Raw genomic sequence first — 25669 nt, 5'->3', positions numbered from 1 at the left:
CCCATAGATTAGCAACAAAAGTTTCTCAGCTTTGTTCTTTGACTTAAGTGGTCCAGTAAACACACCTGAATGTCTTAGCATGAGGTGATGGGACTTCTGAGAGCCTTCTGGTTAAAATATATTCCTGACAGGTTCGAGGTTGTGATTTCCATCACCAGCACCAGGCACTCACAGAAAGCCACTGTGTTTAACGTGCAGGGTTTATGTAATGAGCTAGACACAGAGGACTGGCCTCCGGGAGCTGCCAGGGCAGGTTTTAACAGGACCCCCGAGTAAAGCCTGCTTCCCACAGTGAGGACCTAGCTTGTATCCACAGGCAAAATCTATTTTGTAACAGGGAATAGGTTCACTGCAACTCCATCTTAAGTTAAGCCCTACTCGAGTTCAACACATCTCTGTGTGTGAGAGAATCATTTCTCAACAGCCAACGGCAACGTTACAAGAACAGACTCAGAGGGTGCTCTGAGAACACAGCAATGTGGGTGCTGGCACCCAGCCTGGAGAAGTAAACAAGGGCCACACAGTGAACTCAAACCAACAAGCGCCGGGTGGTCTGCAGGGACAGTGTGGGATTTGGATCCAGAAGATTGGGGTCCAAATCCCAGGACTACCACGTACTGGACTGTGGACTTTGGGGAAGCCAGTTGGCCTCTCTGAACTCAGTTCCCGCACTAGTAAGACGAGGATATTACCAACCTCACAAGGTTACTGTGAAAATTAAATGACATAACATACAGAGAAATGGCAAACTCCACCACACTTTAAATTGCCAGTTATTACTAAAAGGAAATAAAAATGTACATCTAAGAACTCAGAAAGATGAAAACAGAATTATGGATAGATTATGACAATGCCATAATTGAATCATAATTTCCTCTGTGTATAGGAGACATAAATAGAAAAATATATTATTTCTTTTCTAGTCAACATGAATAGCTCTCAAGTTATTTTGCTATATTGCAAGTGTAGCACTGTTATAATTACAGTAATTACTATATATAACTACTATAATTAGATATCATTTATAATTATAATATTCTCCCTTGATACAAAAATAAACATTGAGGGAGGAGGGGAGAGGCTGCGAGGGGACAGTCAGGGCTAGGGAGGCAGACACTGAGGCCACCCCCTCCGGAATCTCCTATTCTTACTCCATCTTCCGGCTGCTGCAGCTCTAGCGGGGCCTGCAGAGGCAGCTGGGGCACCCCAACAGCTAACGCACTGCTGACCCCGGCTTTAGGTTTAGGCTTCAATTTCCTTTCCTACCAATGCTTCATCCAAAGCTGCTAACAGTCGCTCATTTGGACTCTTATCAGTGATGTGTCCTTCCCAGCTCAGTGTCTGAAGGAAGTGCCAGTGAGTAGCAAAACTGCCAAAAGACAAGCACCAAGGGAACAATGCGCGAGAACTGAAGGTTTGTCCTAATTTCCTTATCTCCAAAGCGGAGGCTCCCGCCAAGGACCTCTCTCCATCCCAGGCCCGCAGGGAAGGGGCCGGCAGGAGGCGGAGCCGCCTCCGGAAGGCCGGGAGCGCCCCCTAAAGGCCGCAGAGCGCCAGCGCGGCCGCGCGCCAGGGCCAGGAGGAAGGCTCAGGTCTTCTGGAGACAAGGATAACTTTCAGGAGGAAGGAAGAGAGGATGCTAACTTGAGCGAATAACCGACACCTCCCTCACTCCAAAAGCTTTAACATCTGCTAAAGTTGGCAAAAGATACGGATGGAACAATACCCACCACCATCCCCCAGCCAGCCAGCCTGTTCTCCTCATAGCCAGCAAAGTTTGCAGTTTCATGCGTATCCTAACATAAATAGCCTATGCATTTACAAGTAAATATATACACATACATATTCTATTTTCTCTTTTACTTTTATACCTTGAAATACTCACACCTCTCTCTCTCTCTCTCTCTTCTTTAGACAGAGTCGCACTCTGTTGCCTTGGGTAGAGTGCAGTGGCTTCATCGTAGCTCACTGCAACCTCCAACTCCTGGGCTCAAGTGATCACGGCTAATTTTTCTATTTTTAGTAGAAACGGGTCTCACTCTTGCTCAGGCTGGTCTCGAACTCCTGAGCTCAAGCAATCCTCCTGCCTCAGCCTCCCATAGTGCTAGGATTACAGGCGTGAGCCACCGAGCCTGGTCCCTCCTCTTATTTTCCAGCTGAAATAAAAGCTCCTGATAACAGAGGTTTAATTACAATGCAAGAAATCCCTAAGTTCCAAGGGAACAATGAAAAGAGGTCTTTTCCTTAATCAGCCAAGGGCCACGGGGCCTCTCCTGAAACCTTTACTTCTAGGCTCCCTGCCCTACCCTCACCCCTTGAGGTAGGCAGAATAATGGTCCCCCAAAGATGTCCTGTGCAAGTCCTCCCAAGCGAGCAACGTGGGCACCTCTCAACGCTGGACATGGCAAGTAAACATATTCTCTCTTCCCCACAGCCTCCAGAAGGAAGGCAGCCCTTAATTTTAGCCCATGAGACCAATTTCAGACTTCTGACCTCAAGAACTGTACAATAAGAAATTTGTGTTGTTTTAAGCCACTAAATATGTGGTAATTTGTTACAACAGCCATAGGAAACTAAGACACTCCCCACTCCCTCCCCCTCTTGTTTTCAGGGAATGGCCCTTTAGTACTTAAATATATTACATAGATATGAAAGATCTTGGTAGGACATATTGATAATGCTCTGGAACTGTCTGGTCATAACTTTCCAGGGATGTGAACTGTCACTGCAATCCTACTACAACCTCTAATTCCACAGTAATGAATTTCATGCTCAGCTGATGAATCAAACAGGTCTTCCATCTCTCACCGAAGGACTGCAATGCACAAGATAAAAGGAAAGGCTGTGCTCACCACCTCCCCTCAAGGATGACAAAAGTAACAGGGAAACTCTACAGAGCTGGAGGCAGGTTGGGCCACTGGAAAGCTTCTGAGAGCCTTCAGAGGTGGAAGGAATCTTCAGTCACATGCTCTGTCCCAGAGAGGAGACTAGCCAAAGGTCCCCAGTGGTCCCCTGACAGCACTGCCACTCAAACCCAGGCATCTTGATTTTTTAACCTACTTCCCTCCATATATACCAGCGGCTCTCAAACTTCTTGGTCTCTGGATTCCTTTCTACTCTTAAATTTGTGAGGATCCCACAGAGGTTCTGTTTATGTGGGTTTTATCCATCCTTGCCTACTGTACTAGGAATTAAAACTAAGAAAAGTTTATTTATTAATTCATTCTAAAATGATAAACCATTACATATTGATATAAAAACATATTTTTATAAAAACTGTTTTCTAAAACAAAAAATAATAGTGTGAAGAGTGCCATTGTTTTTACATTTGGGCAAATCTCTTTAACAGTACTTATGCATTTACTCTATTGCAATATGTTGTTTTGGTTGAAGAAAATCCAGCCTCACACAGATGTGTAGTTGGAAAAGTATTTCAATAGACTTTTTGGATAAATTTGGAAAACCTGGGGGACGGGAAAAAATTTTGGAAAATCTTTGATACTACACCAAAACTCATCAAGTAGCAATTTCTTAAAGGTTAGTTCCACCGTAGAATCTGAAACCATATAATGCATTTTTCACATTCTGTTACATTAAAAATGCATTGGGCTGTCATGCACTTTGAATGGATCTTTTACTCATGCAAGATTTTTGTAACACTCACCATACACTGGCCATTTGGATTTATTGGTTCACTTGGTTAGGGAGATCATCCAAATGTTGACACATTTTACAACGTATTTATAAATCACATTCATTTATATCACCATTTATCTCATTAAAAAAGTTTCTAAGTATTGAGAAGCTTTCAAGATGACAATGATGGAAACAACTTGGCAAAATTCTAATTTTCACTTGAAAGCTCAAATTTTATCACTGGCAAGAAATACCAGCAGTTATTTTACTAGAAGTAGCTGGCTCTCTTTGTTCATTTTTGAGAAAATGTCTGCCAAATACCCACGTCAAAATAATTATAGTTTCTCTGTAGTCATTCTTTTTGGTAAATACCACATTCCATAAAAAAAAAAAGCAGCTAGTTCAACTCTCAACTCAAACTACCACACAAGTGCTTTTCCTTGGGGTTACCATTAAACCTGGTAGTCAGCAGAAGTGCTTTGTGTTCTTCCCATTTTCTTCACACAGAATATTTAAGACATGCATTCAAAGACATAAAGATTTGGTAAAAGTAATAATTTTGCTGTGGTATCAAGGGCATTCTTAATTGAAACTGGCAAATCCTTTTTTAACTGCAAAGGCTAGAAAAATTCAATGGCTGCTAGCGCATTACAGTGTCCCTGCCTTGATTCATGATAAGGCACCAGCAGTTTACCCACCAAGCCTCTGCACCCTCAGTGTAAATGCTAACGCAGTGAAAAAGGCAAATAGCATCTTAATATTGTTTTGAAAATAGTTTTGACCTCAAAGATTCCCTGAAAGGATCTTCAAAGAAGAAAATAAAAATCACCTCTGACCACCCTAAGATAGCCACTATAAAGGAGTGCATGCATGTGTGTATACACGATTTTTAGAATAATGTATCATATCAGACTGGCAAGCACCATGATGATTTCAGTGTTTGCACAGCAGCCTAGTGTAGGGATGGATTGGGATGTGGAGCATTGCATTGCTTGTTTATTTTGTTTTGTGTTTTAATTGACCCTAAGCTGAAGGTTTATCTAGAACTTCACTGTGTCCTGCAAATCACTTCTGCTTTTAGGAGACTCCCTCTGGAGCTGCAATGCAGTGTCTGCCACTATTATGCCACCCTGGGCAATTTCCTTACAGAGAGTCTGGCCCCAAAGGAGTAGGAGGCTGGGAGGGCTGGACACAAGCAGCTTGCTTGGTCCCTGCATTACTTCAACCAGAGAGAGCGAGCAGTCTGCCCATAATGTTGCCATCAGGAGCCCATGAAATAAATTATGTGCCCCATGATTTTTTCCACAGCATTGGAAGCTATCCGCAGCTTGCTAAGTGTGTTTCTACATCCTCTGATTTAATTTAAATGTGGTAGATAGTCATTCTGAAATGTGCTTGTCCTCCTTTGTCCACTTCTAGTCTGGTCATCATTTCACTGCAGATCCCACGTCAACACAGCAGAGAGAAGTGCCAGGAAGCATTCCGGCTCCGACATTCCACAGCTCTGTGATCTACAGAGCAGAAGGCAAAAGAAGGAACAGCGCAGAACTCGGCAGGATTCCGGGAGCCTCACAAACAACCCTGCCTTCAGACACTCACGGATAACCCATCTGCAGGTGGCAGAGGAGGCTAAAGGAATAAAGCTGTAATCACCACACAGCCAGTTTAGCACTGGCTCTAGTTTCTGACTGTTTTCTGAAACAAAAACTCTTTCAACACTCAGAAAACTTTAACTTAGAAAAACAAAAGCCAGGAGTTGTGGGTGGGGGAGTTGGAAGACTTTGAAATAGTTTTATTCTTGTCAAGTAATGTTCAAAATATTCAGTGAATGCTTTCCTAGAGATCGCTACCAGGGGGAAAAAAGACCCTACAGTTGGCACAGCCTTTTATTAAAAAGTGGCTTGGCCATCAGAATACTTGGCATAAACGGGAACCAAGCATTAAGCATGATATATCCACCAAAAAGTCACAAAGCAGTGTGACCCTCAACATTTCTCCCTTTACCCTTGCGGTAAGAGAGCAAAATAGACACTAAATTGCATCATAAAGCAAGTAACCCTCACTGCAATAGCATCTGAATTTTTCTAACACAGCTGGACGTGGACAGTATCAACAACGTTTACTTCTTGCATTTCTACCAGCCGATGACATAAATAAAAACCACAGCGTTTCAAGTGTGAAGATGCCTGCACCGGGGGTGGGAACAAGGGCCACAGAGGCATAGGGATGAAAACCTCACCGCAAACTTGTCTCTCTCCCTGCGGGAAACGTGCAAGAAATCTCACAAGAGCGCGCTAGCATTTTCTGAAAAGCACTGCTCCCTACGAAAGCATCCATCCCGGCTCCAGCGCGAGCCATCCTTCGGGGAAGGGTGAGCTTCTCTGGAACGGACTTTCCCACTTTCCTCTCCCTCCTCTCAAGACAAAAGTCTTCTCCCACTTCTCCCAGCTCGAAAGTTCCCACCAGGGCTCTTGGGCTTACAGCTCCCGGGAGGGAGCGGATCTCCCAAAGTGCGGCTCCTCCAGGAGCGCAGAGACCCCGACGGCCCCGGGGAGGCTCCATCCTTTCTCTGGGCCCTTCTGGAACAGTCCTGCTTCCCTGCCTCCCTCCGCTCTCCCGAGTGCCCCCTTGAACAGCCATCCTGCCTCAGGACAGGTGAACGTGAGGAAAGAAGGGTGGCCACCCACGCCCCCGGGGCAGTTCTGGGCACACCAAGGCATTTTCTCCCCCGCAACGCTGAAAGTTTTCCTTTTTTTCTTTTTCTTTGCCGAATCTCCCCGACAGTTAGACGGCCCCAGCCCCCAAGGCGATCGACGGCAAAGCTAAAGCCGGGGCGCGATGGTCCTCTGGACCGGCTGTGCCCAGACCGCGCGCGCCCCGACCCGCGAGGGAGGAGGACGCACAGGTTAGTGACACGACGCGCGCCACACAGCGGGGGCGGTGGTCCCGGGCAGGAGGGCAGAGAAGCGGCGAGCAGGGCGCCGAGAGACGGCAGCCGGGCCGGCGCTGCGTACCTGGGGCCCCCGCCGAGGAGGCGACGGGGAGCAGCGCGGCCAGGAGCAGCAGCGCCGCCCAGGGCAGCGGGCGCTGGGGCGCCCCGGCCTCGGGGGCCATCGGGAGCCGCGGTGCTCGGGGCTGGCCGGGGGCGCTGGCCGGAGTCGGGGTGCGGAGGCGCTGCCGTCGGGTCCCCGCCGCCGTCCTTCTGGTCTGCGCGCTCTGCGCAGTGCCCGCCGCGCCCCTGCCCCGCGGCGATCGCTCCCGGCCGCGCACCGGCCGCCGCGCTCCGCCACTGGGGCCGCCGACCTCCCGCCGCGCCTTTTAGCCGCGCGCGGGCGCCCCCTGCCGGCGGCGGCGCGGGGCGAGGAGGGGCCGGCGGGGGCCCGGGCCGGGGCGGGGCGCGGGGCCGGGGTCCCAGGTGCCCCATCCCGACTGGGAGAGTCTGGCAACTCAGCGGTCGCCGTGCCGGCCCGAGGGGCCGGGGAATTCCGTCCCCTTGTCTAACGTCTCATTTTCTGGCTGGGGAAACAGCCCGTCGCGCCCAGTGGCTGCCAAGCCCAGGAATGCACTTTGCCCGTTAAATACCGCCCGTGTCCGCGGGCCGGGACCCTGCGCTCCATCTGCGCGTCGCCGTCGTTCCCGGGCTATCCCCGTCCTTCCCACGCTCCCGGTGCGCCCAGGAAAGGGGCTTTTAGAAGATCCTGAGACACCGTCGCTCCTGGCGGTCATTTCTGCGGGGCACATGATACTAGTTGAGAAGGAAACAGTTTCAAGCGCGCTTTATAATCCAGGCCAGGGACCTAACTGACCTCGCTTCTCTCATTTCTGTAATTTTAGCGCTGCCTTAGGGTCTCCGGATTCCTCATTCCCGCCTGCGTTTGGTCAGCTCCCGCCTGGGACACGCGGGCTCGGAGCGCCCCTGGAGGCGACAGCGACCGGTGTCCTCACAGACCTGATCCGGCTGAACTCAAAACCCAATGTAGTCTCCTCTCCCAAAACTTGACCAGATTTGTGGCATTCTGCAGAGAGGAAAAAAAAATTGACAAATGAATTGTAAACTGATGAAATTAGAAATACGGTATCTCCTTTCTGAAAAGAAACAACGAAAACAACACAACCATGCCCTTAAGCCCTGGCTTGTGCCCCTTGCCCAGTTTGAGCTTCCAGGAAGGCATAAATCTGCCGCCTTCCTTTTGGGAAAACGTGCTCCTGGTTCCCGACAAGAGTTCCTTCTTCATTCATCTTGCAAGCCGCATGAGCCCCCAGGGCGCTCAGAGTTTGCAAGCATTTAACTGTGAAAATACAGTTTGTTACATTGCTCCCTAATGCCGTGATGTTTCCCCACGTGCCAGCTAAGGAGCTATGGCTTTTGTCTACCCAGCAGCCTCCACCCCGCCCTTCTTTGGGGAATAGCAGTCCCTTCCCCCACTCCAATCAAGTGACAGCCCGACCGCCCTCCTTCCCACAGCCCCACTCCCCCATTGGCTCAGGAATCTCCAGCGGCCCAGGCAGGTCACTCAGACAGAGTCAGGACTTTTCTAACTGGAGCCCGTGGAAAAGTCTTCTTCCTTTTCTGCCATCATTTGTGGATGTGGAATGACGGTGGCCGTGGCAGGCTGAAACACGGCCCCCCAGGAGATACTCCTGTCCTGGTCCCTGGACCCTGTGAATGTCACCTCATATAAGGAGGGGAGGTGTGATTAAATTAAGCATTTTGAGATAGGAAGACTATCCTGGATTATCTGGGTGGGCCCTAAATGCCATCATGTGTATACTGATAAGAAGGAGAGGGAGATTTGACACACACAAGGTGAGGATGGAGCCAGACGGGGACATGATGCAGCCGCAAGCCCAGGGACACTGGCGGCTCCCGGGAGATGAAGAGGCAAGGACTGATTCTCCTCTAGAGCTTGTGGTGGACTTCAGTCCGGTGAACTAATTTCAGACTTCTGGTCTCCAGGACTGTGAGAGAATAAATTTCTATTGTTTAAGCCACCCAGTTATTTGTTGCAGTAGCCAGAGGACACCAACACAGTAGCCAAGACGGGCTTGTGGCTTTGGCTCCAGTCAGAAGGGACACCAGCGAGAAAGAAGAAAGCCACACCTGTCTTGGTTAGTACATTCCCCCATCCTTAAAAAGACAAGAACCAAGATTTATCTTTAGTTCTTATCTGCCACCCAAAAGAGGCCATCACAGTATCAAGCACATAGTAATGTCCAGTTACTTGCCGTCCATCTGTTCATTCGGCAAATCCTTGTTGTGAATCTATGTGCCCAACACTGCTCTAGACCCTGGGGATCAGTGGTGACTAAGAGCAGAGGACTAGCAGGAGTTAAGTCAAAGAGAGGGGAGGAGGCAGCGGTCAGGACCTTGCAGGCTGAGGCAGGTGTGGGTGCAGAGGAGCCAGGTGAGCAGCCTCTTAGCTTCCCGGGGAGATGAGCTGGTTCTTGGGCCTGAAGGACAGCAATGGGGCATGAGAACTGATGAGATCCTGGCACATCTCAAAGGTTCAGATGGGATGATTTTCCAACTAAGTGCATGTGAGGAGAAAGAGAATTGGCAACATACCAAGCCACACTGTTCTCACCCTGGTCGTTTACTCTCCTTTAGGACTCTCATAATTTCAGGATTTCACGCCTCAATTGAGTTTTAATGAAATTATCACATCACATAATCTGTAGAAGGACACAGTGAAAGCTCATCAAAGGGTGGTTTCCTTCCCCCCTTCCTCATGAGCTGCTGTGTATTTATCGACCTCCCCACCCCAAGAATGTTACTTATTAAGCAACTTTCTTAGGTGGACGTTTCAGAGTAAAGTGCAATGCAAAATTACTTCCAGCTTTAGAGTTCTGATAACTAGATTAGAACCATCCATCATGGGATGTTAGATGTTAAATGAAATTACTGACAGTTATGAGTCTTGATTCTGATTTGATTACAACTTTGAGAATGTGTGTTTAATCAAACATGTCCTAAGGGAGACTTCCAAAGAATTATACTTTTAGGTTTAAGAGACCTCAAAATAAACTAAACTGTGAATCATAGTCATCTGTCCTGAATGTGATCATCTCAAAAATATAAGCACACTGAAGTCTTCTTCCTTCCAATTTGGAGTCCACTTTGTTGTCGCTGTTGTACTGAGAGATTTTACCATTTTTTCACACAATTTCTTAATCTCCTGGCTATCGCTACTATTTTTTTCATCAAAACAAAACAGAGTAGAGGTCACTCTGGGGCTAGACAGACATCAGCTATCTAAATGGGATCTTTTGCTGGCCTATGCTCAACTTAGTTCTAGGGTTTACTTCTTGCTTTTTGGATCAGTCTGTTTCCACGTACACTATTTCTGATTCTAGTTATTTCTTAACCATACATCCAAAGAGTTCAACACTCTCCATACATACACTGTCATGGCACTCCTGCATCACGTGGTAGGGTAGATTAAAATGCTGTTCTCGTGTTTCATGTGAATAAATGAGAACCAAGTTCGCATGACCATCCAGCACAAACTCAAGTAGAATTTTGAAAGGGCATTCCTCATACTATGCATCTGATGCCAAATATTGTTCAGTCTTTGATTTGGTTCAGATGGCTCTTTAATTCTTTTTTAAGCACCACATTTGTATATATCTATATATTGTAACTACAGCGGGACATTATGCATCCATTACACAACAGTGATGTGCACTTGACGTTTAAAAGATACACAGAAGCAGAATGAAAGAGAGGGTGTACCTATGGTGCTTGGAGTAACTATGGGGAGAGCAATCATTTAGGCACAACAGACCTGGAGAATTGCAGGAACAGAGGGAAAGGGGAAAAAACAGAGGTCAGCAAGTAGACTCTACCGTCTCAATTTCACCTTGACCTGGGAGAAGGATGATAGAAATTGCTTCTAGCTGACAATCAAATAAAATAATTCTTTACTAAACTTTCCTTGTGCAGTGTCCCTTTTGTTCTGATTCTCACAGCAACTTTAGAGACACAATTCTGATTTTACGGGGAGAAAAGCAAAGTTCCAGGAAGTTGTGTGGCATGTCCTGGGTCCTCTAACTGGTGAGCCTGAGTCCAGCCTGAGACTTCTGACTCCGACTGCACATCTCTCTCCACTGCACTAAGACACCTCAGAAGGTCCCTCTCTCTCAGATTTTCGATAAAAGCATCAAGATCGCTGCAGAGAGTACGAATAAAACTCAGTTTTGCACGCCCCACGTCCAGTACAGATTTATCAGAGGCACTTCCTTATCATCCAAATGGTAACCAATCCTTCTTAGCAAACAATTGCTTAAGACCTCACTGTTACGTTATTCATCTTCTCAGGGTTTGAAAGATGCAGGAAAGAAATGGTGCTCCTTAAAAAAACTGCTATGAACCATCACTGCCCGAAAGCTGCTTCCTCTGCACAGAAGCTCTGACCTGTTTCCACTGCAAGGCAGTGCCAAGGCAATTCTATCCTTTTGTAGAAATCTCCTGGGAATCAGTGAAACATAAAGAATTAAGATGTCACATACCCAGCCTAGCATATGCATTGTGGAGGGTTCTGAGAATGTTTCTGTTGGCATGATAAAAAAAAGCCCACAGACTTGTGTTCCAAGTTTCTATCTAACGGCCCAGGTAAATCAGGCCTTCATACCACAAACGGAAGCAGATATTTCAGTTCTGCCAACTCCCACTTGTCAGTGGGCACATGACTGGGCCATACCAAGAGAAATTGTAATTCATCTATTCCTTTATATAACCCTTGTTGAACACCTATTCTTGTTGCAGGTAATGTGCTGGGACCTGGGTGTACTAATGTGACTAAGGCACAGACAGCCCTGGTCTCCGAGAGCTCACAATCAAATGTACCAGATAAGCAAACAGCCCCCGACAATCCAGTGTGACAACTACTGTGCTACTCAGGCCATGAAACTTAAGAGAATTTTTGTAAATGTTGCCCATCTCTTCCTTTACTTTACTTTTCCACCAAGGAGGTTTATAACCCTACATGCACTTCCCATGGGCAGACATAGGGGTACATTCACCCTAATCCTATGGAATTAAAAAGAGCACAGTTTGGGGAGGAGTGGTTAGTAAATCTAGGTAGAATAAGAGCTCAAAATGTAGTCTTCAGGCTGCAGTTGGCAGTTTTAAAAGTTGGCCCAGGCATTATGCTAGGAAAACACACGTCTGGCTGCCTTCCCTGCTGCATTTTCCTGCCTCAGCCTCGTGTCGAGAGCAGAGCTGCCCTCCGGGTCCACGCCGCGGTGTGCGGGGCGTGCCACGGAAGCCCACGTGCCTCGGACAGCATGAGGACATACAGGCACTCACTCTTGAAATAGGAAGACTTGTCTTTTGCGCAGCAGTCCTGAAATGAGCCCCCATAGTGTACCCGGCTCATGAATGGGGCACAGACATGTGACAGCTGGTCCAGATGGTCCTATCTCTGCGGTTACCTGTCATCTGGACCAGCTGACAGCTAAGAGTGGGCTTTGCTACCAGCAGTCCAGTGGGCTGTCCCCTGGAAAGCCACACAAAGGCCCGGCAAGATCCTTCTCTCCCAAAGAATACCCACCCCTGGCTGGTGGTGTGACCTGCCAGTGTGACCAGCCCGGGAGAAGGTGATGAAGTAGAGTTTGCCTGTGGTGGCCTCAGCCCCTTTCCTCCTGGGTGGCATCCCCCTCTCATGCCACCTACCCAGGCACACCATATCCTCTTGTACTCTACCCCCTCCCACACACCCATCAAACCTCCTTAGAGGCTCTGATCACCCCCTTCTAACTGAGATGTGCGTGAGTGACTAACAAGGCTTCATGGACTCCTCTCCAAGTGTGTGGTGCTTTGCAATTCACAAAACATGATCTCACTCATCCTCATGAACCATCAAGGAGGGAGACACATTATTGTGCCCATCTGACAGAGGTGGAAACTGAGGTTCTGTGCACAGCCCACATTTATACGCTTAGTAAACAGCATGACCAGGAGCAAATCCTGATACTCCATTTGCAAATGCAGTGTTCTTGGCACTACAGGCCGGTCAAAGAGTATTCTCCAATGTGGAATTAGCAGTAACGAATCGTCAGCAGGGAGGCATTTAGGACAAGGGCCTCTTTATTCACACTTAGATTTTTCTGACTTTAGAAAAAGGGCCATTTTCTGCATCAGCGTTATAACCAGCTCTCTCAGGCAACATTGGAGGAGCAAAGTCTATTTTCCTTAGGTCCTTTAGAATTGCACAGACACTGGCATCCAGGAGGAACGTGCTGTGATCTTGCACCATCCAAATCAATGTGCGTCTCTGACACAGCTCACGAGTCGTGCCTCGTCCATACTTCTGTGATGCCCTTGAAGAGAGAAAGCACAACGCCACTTCCCAGGCTGCCTCCGCCCTGGGAAGGGTCCTCTCCATTCCTGCTTCAGTCATGACTTGCTGAGCCCCGAGCAGCATTAAGCTCATGGCCTCTTCCTCATTCTGGAAGCATCTTTCCCTGCCTCTGCCACCAGATCCCATCCTGACTTCTCTTCTGCTCCTCCCGCTACTGTCCCTCCCGCTCTGCAGTGCCGGGCCCTTGCCACCTCCTCCCCTCTCTCCGTGGAAGATCCCATCCACGTCCCCAGCTGCTCCGGCCACCCACCCTTCCAGTCTCGGGGTCACCGTGCTACCTCTCCACAGGGCTTTTGCACCAGCCAATCCTGTCCCCTGCCCCTTTCTGCCTTCCTGCCTACCCTTCAGAGGCCAGCTTTTACCAAAGTCCCCTTGACCTCTCTGATCAGGTAAAATCCCCCCTTTCTACCCACTCAAAGCACTGTGCAACTTTCCTTTGTTGTCCTTTCTCTGTGGTTACCTGTCATCCATCACCCCAGCCTGACGGTCAGCTCCACGAGGACTGGGACCACGTCTGGTTTTGCTCGCCTCACATGCGCAGCACCTGGTATAGGACATGACCCATGGCAGGCACACTGTCACCATTTATGAGTCCATGGATGCATGCACGCGTGGATGAGGGATGTTCTCTATTCAGTAGCGCAAGCTTAGTAGAACCGGCCTCTGCAAGAAGTCGGCGTAAGCTCGGACCCCTTCCCTGCTGCCGCTCCTCTCCCACACAGACCCTGGCCGTGGGGAACAGCCTCCATGCACAGCAGCAATTCGGTGAACAAATGGGCAGATGTCCCCAGGCCGGGAGATGCTCTGGCAGACACAGTTTAGAAATATCAGATGAGCTGTGATCTCACTACCACGGGCTGACCCTGCAGTGGGAAACCTGCTTTCCTGCCAATCTCCAGGCTCACTGAACCTGTGACTCATCTTCCCTTGACTCTACCCCAAGTTCACTGCCCTCTGTTCCAGCCGAGCCCTTGCTGATGGGGAGGGCGCACACCTGCACAGGCCCCTGACACCTGCTGCCCGGGGTCACGGGCACGACTTTCTGCTCCTCCAAGCCTTTGCCCTCTTATTTGTATCCTTGTTTGGGCACATCCTCTGTCAGTGTGTCCCACTGTCCTGTGTACCTGAGAATATTTCAAACTAGATTAAAACCTTCTGATTTGCTTTTACAGCAAGTATCCTTCTTATATACTCATAAAACATGACATATACTGCAGCTCATAAATTCTGTGCAGCAGCCCGTCCAACACAGCCTCCATGTGCAGCCTCATGGCATTTAACAAGGCCCCCTGTGCAGCATCTTGCAGACGGAAATGATGCGGGTTTCCCTCTTTACTGCTCCAATAGATCACCGCCCCCCGCCCCGTGTTCTCTCCCACACTTCCCTTAGCCTGGACAGCCCCCATACATTTCCCTTTTACCTAATCCGTTTACCCCAACAAATTTTTTTACAATATTTATTCAAATCATATGCCACCTCCTCCTGGAAGCCCTCCCTGACTAGCCCCTCAAAAAATTTTTCCCTCCAAATTCCTTTAGCACTTACGTTTCATATCACATGGTTTATAATCCCATGTTCTTGTTCCTGACTTGAGCAAACTCCTGTGTATCTCATAGAACTACCAAGAATGCAGAGAACAAACTGAGCCTTAAAAAAATCATATTTAAATGACCTCATTGAATTTTTCAATAATCGTTCATGGAATACCTACTATGCATCAAGTGCTGTGATCAATACTGAAGGCACAAACAGGATGAAGTCAGTGTCTGGAATTGTTTTCCTGACAAATGATATTTTCGTATCAACAAAGCACAAGGCTCAATGAAGTGTCATTCACTTGAAAGTGTGACTTCTCTGAATGGCTTAATGAACTTCATATCAGATAAAGGTTGAAACGTAACAACATGGTCACTTTGCATATTGCAATAGTTAGCAAACTCCTAAACGAGGCTATTAATCAATGTGGACATTCCTTTTATGCAGTTGTTAGCTTGGTTTGCAGAGCCTTACATGAAAATGTCATTGGAATGTGTTTAAAAAGTAAGACATCTTGTTTTAACTGTTGGCAAGAAAGAAAATATGCAAAGTATCACATATTACAAGGAAACTTGAAACTGCTGAGCTTCCAAATCAGATGACGGGTACAGGTTCTCCAAGAGGAGAGACTCACCAGGACTTCTCCAACCAGGGAGGAGAATCTCCGTGGCAAGCATGGTCCCCCAACAGAGGGACCGAGGGCCCCACTCCCTGCACTATTTATCTCTGCCTTGTTCTGATGCCCTCTGAACGCGGACGCCGCCACAAGCCCATTCAAGACCGTGTCTCTGCTTTGTCTGGGTTTTCCTCTTTCATGTGAAACACAGATCAGTAGAGACCCTTTTTAGCGTTTTAGCTCTTCAGAATGAAGTCTCAGCCTCCATCTAGGAATCCTTCAGGGAGCGACTGGGCAGAATTATGCAGAGCTGTGACCACCCCAGTCTCCCCTGCGCTCCCTTCACAATACTTGGGATTGTGCGAATGCATTTCCTCTTTAAGTGGAAAAATTATTAAAAATGGGGTTGGAGTGAACAGAACAAAGGATCAAGTACAAAGATGAAACAGAACCTGAACTCCAAAAGCAGCTTCAGAGTAGCAGGAAAGAGGCAAAAAAAAAAAAAAAAAAAAAAAGAAAGAAAGAAAGAAAGAAAAGAAAAGAAAAGGAGCTATAAGACAAAGCCATTAATTCCTAAAGGAAGGATATGAGTGTATGTGTGTGTGAGTGTGTACACACACATACACATATAAATACACATCCATGTTTATACACACACACTGCTTAGTGCACAGGAGAGACAGAACATGTCCAGCTGGGGAATCCAGTGAAAGATGCCTTGGGAGTGTCAGTGTTGGAACCAGACCTTGAAGAAAAGACAATGCCAGGGGAAACAGAGGTGACAGGATAGTCTCCCCAGAGAGACCAATGCAAAGAAGGAAAAGGAGAGATTTGAGAGGTGCAGGTTGGCTGGACTGTAGGGTGCATGAAAGGGGTGAGCAGGTGATGAGGTTCAAAGATAGGAGAGAGCTAATAATGGGAAAGCTTAAAGGCAGGAGAGAGCTGGGATTTCAAAGGAAAGAGGGAGCCACCGAATGGAAACGTGAACCAACTGCTCCTCACAAAGGGGCAGTGAAGTATAAGTCAGACAACCTAGTAGCAGCATTTTCAAAAAAGTGACAAGCTACACCAACCTAATGGATTTACACCACAAAAATCAAACTTGCATTTTAGAAAGATGAACGCGGCATCCAGCTGTAGAATTGATCGGTGGGAGAAATGAATCAAGGCAGAGAGGCAGTTAGGAGGCCATTAAAATAATCCCAATGAGAGGTCATAAAGGCCTGAATGAGGGCTTCAGAGACAGAGAAATCCCTACACAACACACTGTGGAGGCAAAATCAACAGAATGTGGTATAGATGTGGCGGGGCCTTATCGGATCTTTGGGCTCACCGCAGGCCGACGCTGACTCTGAGCGCCTCTGACCCCACCAGCACTCTGGACTCCTGAGCATCGTAGGTCAGAGACATCTCCGTCTCCAGCAGAAGCAGAGCTCGAGAAACTTCATCTTTCACAAATGTAGATATACAAAAAGAACATCTCTTCATTTATTGAAATTTCAACATTTGTATGTATGTGCACAATGCTTATACACAAAGTCAATGTTGTGATAATGCTATTTTGTGGAGTCAAATTTGCAAAAAATGCCAAAATGATTTAGAACTCTCTACAAATCTTTACCCAATTTATACCTCCAATATTAGAAATGATGTGAATATGAAATGTATAACATAGCAATTGTAAAAAATAATGTTGACAATTTAAAATAGTGAAAAAATAAAACAAAAAAAAACACTGAAAGAAAATTTGACATATGAAAAAGGGTACACAGGGATAGATTATGGGCAATCATGTGGGGGTGGCCAGTTTTCACAATCATTATCCATAGTTTGAAGTCTCATGTTGCAATGAACAGCTGCCCTTTTTTTCTTTTAAGGCATGGCTCTCCTTGGAGAATAATTCACACGCATTTTCTATGTGGCACTGCTCTTTTTGAAGTTTTTCTTAGATTTGATATGCACTAACATGAGTATTTCCTATTAAATTTTCTTCCCATCTTGTGTGCCATGCTTCTACATTGCTTTGGGTACGCAGAAGTCCATTCCACATGCACTCCTATACAGACTACAAATTGGCAAAAACAATACCAGTGTTGAACAGTAACACTGTTACTTAAATGTCTCTTATCCTACTGTGCATGTAATTGTTTTCAAACCAGTCAGTACTTCACTGGCATCTTCAGGCAATGTGTCTTTAATCCATTAAAAGTTCCTGGAATTTCATCAGCTGGAAGGAATGCCAATGTAGACAAATAATGCATTTTTAAACTGACGTTTTTGTCATTGCCATTTTGGGTGGCCAATCCACTCATCTGAGTTTTCTGACAAATGCATTGGGCTGAATGGAAAAAGATCAGCTTGATTGGTAGCACCTTGAAGTTCCCTTTTAGAAGCCTTGATGGCACCAAAGTCCAAATCTGTCATTATGGTTTGGGGATTCAATTAGATGTTAGAAATTATAGACTTTGGGGATTTCAACTTTAGAGATTTTGATCTTTCAGGGTTTCAACATTCAGTATTAGGGCATCTGGGATTGTATCTTTTGGGATTATGATCAGCATCGCAAGGAGAAATGGTGACCCAAGAAATTTGGAAATATATTGGCAAATCTAAACAAACATCAATTGTATAATATAATTTTTAAAATGTTTAATCATGGGGTTAAAAAAGAAGACAACTAAAATACTAGATCACGAAAGAGTAGAATCCAGTTGGGGTAAGCTTTGTTAAGAGTGTTCTAATGAACTTGTATTGTTCAGGAGGGAAGACGGGAAATTAATTTGAGTTTTTTGTTGTTGTTGTTGTTAAATATGGTGAAATTTTAAGAGTAATAGCTAAAAAATATAAAGTGTATAACTTCTAAATCAAGAAAAAGGGAGGATTTCAATATTTTTTCTTCAATTATGGATAAATCATAAAAAGCAGTAAAGCTATAGAAAATTTGAACCAGACAATTATGAAGGTTGATTTAATGATCATATATAGAATACACATTATTCTCAAGCAAACATAGAATATTCAGAAAAATTGACCATGAATTATGCCATGAAGAAGTCATATCAAATTTCAAAAAATTGTATTATTAATATATTTATTATGTTCTTTTACTACAGTACAATAAAGTCAGAAATCAAAATCAAAATTTAAAATATATTTTTAGAATTAAACATAGACAAAATCCTAATAGAAATTTTTAATGGTGAGACTGAACAATAATAAATCTTGTACATATAACTTATAAGATGTAAAACTGGAAAATATGTAGCCCTAATATGTATACATGAGGAAAATATATAGCTTTAAATACTTAAATACTTAATACTTAAATACTGTATTTAAAAATATAAGACTGAAAATAAGCTGATTTCCCATTAAGAAGTTAGGAGAAGAACAAGAGAATAAACTCTTTAAAAAAAGGAGACAATAAAGATATCAGCAGACATTAATGAAAAGGAAAACAAAGGTACAACAGAGGATCTAACACAAAAAAAAATGGTTCGTAGAAAAGAATTATATAATAACCAAATATTTAGTGAGATTTATCAAGAATAAAGGATAGAAGGCACAAATAAGAGTAGTAGGATTTAAAAAGAGACACAACTACACAAACCGTAGACATAAAAAGAAAAGAGAATAATTATGAATTATCATAATTATTTTATCTACTTATCATAATTACTTCATTTGTTCCTCAGAAGTTATGTTAATAAATTTGAAATAAATGAATTCGTGGAAAATTATAACTTACTAAATTTGACTCAGAACAAAAGGGAATGCTGGAATGCTCCTACAATTATTAAAGAAATGTAATAAGTAGTTCAAATTCTTCCCACAAAGAAAATAGCAGGCACAGCCAACTTTATGGGAAAATTCTAAAAAGCTCTCAAGGAAAAAGTGTTCCAATCTTCTAGAAGATAGAAAAATGAAATATTCCCGTAGTAGCATTCTATAAGGTTAACATAGCCTGATGCCAAGGCTAGACAAAGATGATATGACAGAGGAAAGTTACAGATGATTAACTGATAAATATCGACACAAAAATCCTATACAACATTAACAAACTGAATCCAGCCAAGCATAAAAAAAGAAAATGTGTCTTGTCCAGATTTGCTCCAAGGAATTCAGAAGAGGTTTAACATTAGAATAAATGTAATTTACCACATTTAATAGACTAAAGAAGAAAAAACCATATGGTCTTTTCATTTGACTCAGAAAAAGTATTTGATAAAATTCAACATCTTTTCATGTCAAAAAAAAGAATCTTAAGAGACTCAAAACACAAGGGGGAGTCCGTAAACTAACAATAGTATCTACAAAGAACCTACAGCAAACACGGTTCTTAATTGTGAGCTCTGCAAAGCAGGCGATGTCCACTATTGTCAGTTCCATCGGACAGCACAACGGAGGCCCTGGCAAGGAGCCTTTATCTATTCCAGGCACTTGGAGTGTCTCCTGCCGTCAGTTGTACTGCTTGGCACAGGAAAGGCAATCCTTTCCATGTATCTTAGTAACAAAACAACACAACTTTATTTACTTAAGTAATCTTCCTTTCTGAGATCCTATAAAACGCATGGTGGTTATTGATTTAATTTTGCTTTATATATTTATTTACATTACTATGCTGGCTGTCAAATATTTTGAATAACACTTTTGCTCTTGTGCAAAACCTTGCAAAGCCCTTGTTCCAGCATTATAAATCTCTCTCCACTGAACATTTTCCATTCTTTTTTAAAATGTCAACAAAAGTAGGTGAAGTGGAAAAAAAAGAGGAGATAAAAGTCCACTGTGTACATTTTTTCCCTTATTCATTTTGTAGGAAATGTTTCAAGAAGTTGGCTGTGGGCGTGATTTCATTTCTTCACACCCTTCCCGGTGTGCACGATTCTGGGTGACTGAGTTCTCACTGTAGTTCATCTTCACCTGTGGCTCACGTTTTCCACAAACCACCTGGACATTTTTCTTCACACAGACACACCCACACGCACACAGGACATCATTTCAGTGATGCTATTTGCCCAGTTAGAGAATCTGAATTATTTTTGTATGCCTTCAGTTCAGATCACAGATTGTTCTACTTCCACAGCTGGCTTTCCTAAGAATAAAGTAATCGGTGAACATAATGTTCATTAAAGGAACTTTTTGTACCATGCCTGACCATTCTTTTTAGTGGTATTTGATGATTATGTCACTATGTACAGCGGCGAAGGTAATCGTGTAAGAATGCTGAATTTTGGAATACTTAGTGTCCAAGTTGGCGGCTCATATCCTTGTGAATCACTCCACTTATAAATGAAATTGATTTGACACTAGATCATTTCATCAGCTATACCTCTGGCAAGTTAATACAAACCAGTTGTATTCTGGCAATAATAAATGAGCTATTTGTTGGCCAATCCACTACAGTAAACGGCATTTCACTTATTTAGAAATCAACAACATCTCTCTATCAGGAAATCAAAGTGGTATTGTATTAGGAAAATTGAATAAAAGGAAATTCTGCTCCTAAGACCACAGACCTGTACAAAGCAAATCAAAATAAAATAAAAGCAAAACAAAATAACCAGACACTTCCAACTGTTGGTAGAAGTATAATGTAAATTGCTACCTCATATTGGAGGGTAATTACAAGTATTTGTCAAAATATTAAATGAACATATCCTTTATATCATTGACAAACAATAGAGACACACTCTGGCTAAATTAAGTAACAAACAAACAAACAAACCAGTGTTAGAACATGGAGTAGCTCACTGGATTAAAGAAAAGGCCAAATAACAAGGTCTCCTAAAAAACAGGACTCAGGAAAGCTCTAGGGCAGAAACACTTGGCCAGCTTCTCTAAGGCACCTCTTTCTGGACAAATCATTTCCGATCACTTTCCATTTTTGTATCTCTCTTCAGGGTTCAAGTTCCCCCAGGGAGCCTCTGGTTGGCTCAGTTTGGGCGGCGTGACACCCCTTCTCCACTAGAGGGCGGGACGCAGAGTTCTCTTCCGGATGGGAAAGCTCTACCCACAGTTTTAAAAGAACAGCAGAAGACAGAAAATAGAGGTATTGTCTTACTACACCTCCATTTCCCCCAAAGGAAAATGGAGATGCTATTATCGGAAAGAGGGAGAATGGGAGACAGGCACAGCGAAGCAACACGTGTTCCAGCTTCTTTGCAAGGGCAGTTCCACTCCAGCGCCTCCGTTCCAAAGAATCCACTCGTGTGTCCTACGGATGATGGGCAGTGCTTTTGCAATATTGCTTCTAATGGTAAAAAATAAAATAATATGGATGCCCATCAATGCAGGAGTAGCTAAACAAAGTATTGTACATCCGCACTGCAGAATTGTAAGCAGCCATAAAAGTCAGTGGACCCTGTCATACATCAGTAAGTGAATAAAGGAAGTTTCAAAAGAGCTTGTGAGGTCTAATGTTTATGTAAAGCATTAAAAGATGTCCATTGAACAGGAAAAAAAATCGTAAGATCTAATAAGAAAACTTCTTTATTTTTGTCTTACACTGTTCCTTTAAAACATATGCAGTAGGAGGCCGGGCATGGTGGCTCAACGCTTGCAATCCCAACACTTTGAGAGGCTGAGGTAGGAGGATTGCATGAGGCCAGAAGTTCAAGGCCAGCCTGAGCAACATAAGAACACGCTGTATCTACAAAAAAAATTTTTTTAATACAGAAATTAGCCAAGTACGGTGATGGGTGCTAATCCCAGGTACTTGGGAGGCTGAGGCAGTAGGATTGCTTGAGCCCACGAATTTGAGGTTGCCGTGAGCTATGATGATGCCACTGCATTCCAGCCTGGACAACAGAGTGAGATCCTGTCTCAAAAAAAAAAAAAAAAAAAATTACTGCAGGTAAATCTGCAAATGGTCTCCTAAACCTGAAGTTTAAAGCTGGAACCGAGTAGTAAATGATGCCAGTTCTTAGTCACTATATATTCTTCTCATACAAGTACAGTCAATCCTCATTATTCACAGCTTCCGGTTTACAAATCAGCCTACTTTATAAAATTTATCTGTAACCCCAAATTCAGCACTCATGGCACTCGCAAGCCACTCTCAGATATGTACAGGGTGGTGGAAATTGGAATCACCCAACTGGCACATTCCCAGCTGAGACCTAACAAGCAGAGACTTTGCCTTCTTGTTCCAGCTCTCATATTGTAAATAAGTGTCCCTTGCACTATTTATTTACTGCCACATTTTTCACATTTTTGTGGGCTTGTTGGTGATTTCACTGTTTAAAATGGCCCCCAAGCATCGTGCTGAAGTGCTGTCTAGCGTTACAAAGTGATGTGCCTCGCAGAGAAAACACATGTGTTAGAAAAGGTTCATGCAAACATGAGTTACAGTGCTGTTGGCCACGAGACCTATGTTAACAAATCAACAATGTATGTCAAATAAAGCTTATTTAAACGGAAACATACATTTTATAAAGGCCATGCATTGATTGGTTGATGAAAATGTTGTGGATCAGAGGCCCGCAGGAACCGAATCTTGTATCTCCCCTAGGAGCAATGGTTTAGTATTCGCTAAATCAGAGTTTGTGGCAAATTTATGGACCATAACTACCACAAATAATGAGAATTGGCAGTACTTTAGTTGTTGACAGTTTGTAATTCGGAGAAAAGATGACCTATTCTGCCTATTCTTATTTTTAAACTTATAATAAAGGGTCCACACTCTCCCTAGGAAACCTCTCCAATCTCAAAGCTTCAACTTGAACCTTTACAAGCGTGGCTTGTATTCTCAGCCTCAATCTTTCATTTGAGTTCAGCTCCCCCTTCTAACTTCCTACTGGTTATTTCCACTTAAATGTCCTGTTATATCATCAAAATCCAAATGACAATATCCCCTACGATTTTCATTGTTATCACCTAACCCCTACCCCATAACAAGTGACACCTTCTATTTCTATTAATGTCCCTCCATTCTCCAAAGCTCTTAGACACAAACATCTTAGACACTAACTCACTTCAGCTATTCAGTCCATCACTAAGCCCTCCCAGTTCTGAATTGCTGAATGTCTCTGTTCTCCTTTCTTTCTGTTCTTATTACTACCACCCTCGTCAGGTTCTTCTCACTTCCCACCTAGGTAAGTGTGATCACTTTCTAGCCGATATCCCTTTCTCGCACTCCAGAACATCCTGTACCTTTGCATAAGACTGATCTTCCTAAAACACCTTTACAACATGCCATGTGTCTGAGTTTACGTGCACCTCCACTCCCCTGGTTTTATCTACTGTCTACCGACTCTAGCCCGAGACTTGCACATCCAACAGCTTGTTGATCATTCCTCCCTGGGTGTTCCATGGGTCCCTCAAACCCAACATGTTTAAACAAAATCCATATCTACTCTCTCTGTTCTTCCCATGTGACTAGGCAGAAATTGCTGGCTGATCACCGAACCCTCTTCTAATAAACATAAGAAGAAAGGTTTTTAACAGTGCTATGAAATGTTTGTATGCACTATTTAAGGATTAACTTTAAGGGTACCATTTACTTAGGGCCATTATGTGCCAGGCCACTGAGTTAAACACTGTATATAGATTACATCTTTTATTCCTCAGGACAATTCTATAGGATTTCATTATTATTCCCATTGTACAGGTGAAGAAACTGAGGCTTAGACATCATTCATTTGGATGTTTCAGTATTCAAGTGCAAATAGATTAAGTTTGATCGCAACTAGAGAGCCTCAGAGACTTAAAGTATTTCAAGAATTTGTAATGATGAAAGAAGATTTTGTGAAGATACCTAGAAGTATAATACAGATGCAAAATATTTTTATAAAAATTATGATAGTAATGAATAAAATCCTTTATTTCAGATTCTGTGGTACACTTATAGTAGCCTAGAAGTACTCAGCTTTAAAACAAAAGCCACCTGTCTTTTATACGTATTTCCAGACTAGTTGCCAGACAGGAAGCTGAGAGCATGGCGGCCCGACTGCTGCGGCCAGCGCTGCAGTTTACCACTGACAAGGTAACTGACCTTGTACGTCATTTCACCCCTCTGTGCCACAGCATCCTCAACTGTCAAACAGGGTAAGAAGAATGTCTTCCTTACAGGATTTTTGTGAGGATTAAAATGGATTACGATTAAATTGAATCGTAGGAAATTGTGACTATTCAACCACTCTTTACCTACACAAACAGCCATGACAGGTGGTTCAATCTAAGTGACATAATACATAAGGCACCTAACCATAAAAATCCATCACATTGTTAGCACTAAGTGTAATGTTAGCTATCACATGAAAAGAGTCTAAAAACACACAGCAAGCATACCATGGCCTGCTATCCTGCCCCCTTAGCAGACATGACTAATCAGTCTCAGAATTCTCTTCAATTAATGTAAGGGCACCCCAAGAATCCCTCTCAAAACAGTATTTTTGCAGGCACAACCGAGCTGTGGCTCTCTATCTATTCCCACAGGAATTTGGACTTCTAGAATCCAACATGGAACCCTCAGGAAGAGTTTTTAATCACAATATATTCATGTTCTCCTAATGTAATTCTCTCAGGATTTTCAGAAGAAAATGTATGCCTTTATTTCTAAAAATCCAAAAAGAAAGACTGTTTTAACAATCTGACTAGTAAGAGTTGTTACCTGTGACATTAATTTGATACTTCTGAAATTATAGCCATTTTATATGCGTGGAAAAACCAAAGAAAGAGGTTCTGTTCTTTACCCAAAGCCAGAGAACTGAGCTAAGGCACTCACGCTGGGTGACAATTTTCGCTGTCAATATTTCTTCAACTGCAACATTTGTAGAGTCAGATGAAACAGATAAAGGCAAAAAGATAAATTTTAAAAATACATTTTAATTTCCTGCCATTGTTTAAATGTTTGTCCCCCCCCACACCCATGTTGAAATTTAATTGCCACTGTAAGATTATTAAGAGGTGGGACCTTTGAGGGGTGATGAAGCCTTGAGGGCTCTGCCCTCCTGAATGGATTGATGCCATTATCACAAGATAGGGTTCCCTACAAAAGGACAAGTCAGCCCTCTTTTGTGCATCTCTTGCCCTCTCTTTCCCCTTCTGCCATGGAATGACACAGCAAGAAGGCCCTCTCACCAGACAGGGCACCTTGATCTTGGACTTCACTACCTCCAGAACCACGAGCCAATTGATTCTGTTCACTCTAAATTACCTAGTCCCAGGTATTCTGTGATAGCAGCACACAACGAACTAAGTTTCACAAATAAATTCCTCTTTGGAGCCAGAGTGTAAGAAACCAATTTAGTCAGATTTCATTTTGTTTAAATTTATCGTCAAGACCAGCCAAAATCTCAGCAGAGATGCAAAAGCGCCTGTGAGATGTCGGAAGACCAGAAAGTTCAATTACCGCCAGTCACAGGGTACACAGTCTTTGTTGAAGGAAAGTGTGATTTAAGGTAAATAACTCAAATGTAATGGGGAAGTAAAGGCACAATAATTGGCAGATGGTCGGATTCTCTAAAGGCTATTTTCACCTACTTCAAGACCCACCCTTAAAGCAACTATGGCTTCTGC

At 44.0% G+C, this 25669-nt stretch overlaps 1 protein-coding gene across 1 annotated transcript in view; it reads right to left on the bottom strand.

Moving 5' to 3' along the window:
* FNDC1 (fibronectin type III domain containing 1) overlaps positions 1-6750 on the bottom strand; it is an 88416-nt gene extending 81666 nt beyond the window's left edge. Inside the window, exon 1 of the mRNA XM_069487852.1 lies at positions 6651-6750. Coding sequence (XP_069343953.1) covers positions 6651-6750 — 100 coding nt within the window. The remainder of the gene's footprint in view (positions 1-6650) is intronic.
* Positions 6751-25669: the final 18919 nt, after the last annotated feature.

This window comes from Eulemur rufifrons, chromosome 15 (assembly GCF_041146395.1).
Source record: "Eulemur rufifrons isolate Redbay chromosome 15, OSU_ERuf_1, whole genome shotgun sequence".
Classification (NCBI taxonomy): Eukaryota; Metazoa; Chordata; class Mammalia; order Primates; family Lemuridae; genus Eulemur; species Eulemur rufifrons.
The sequence above is the reverse complement of the archived record's forward strand: the minus strand, read 5'-3'. Positions and strand labels throughout refer to the sequence as shown.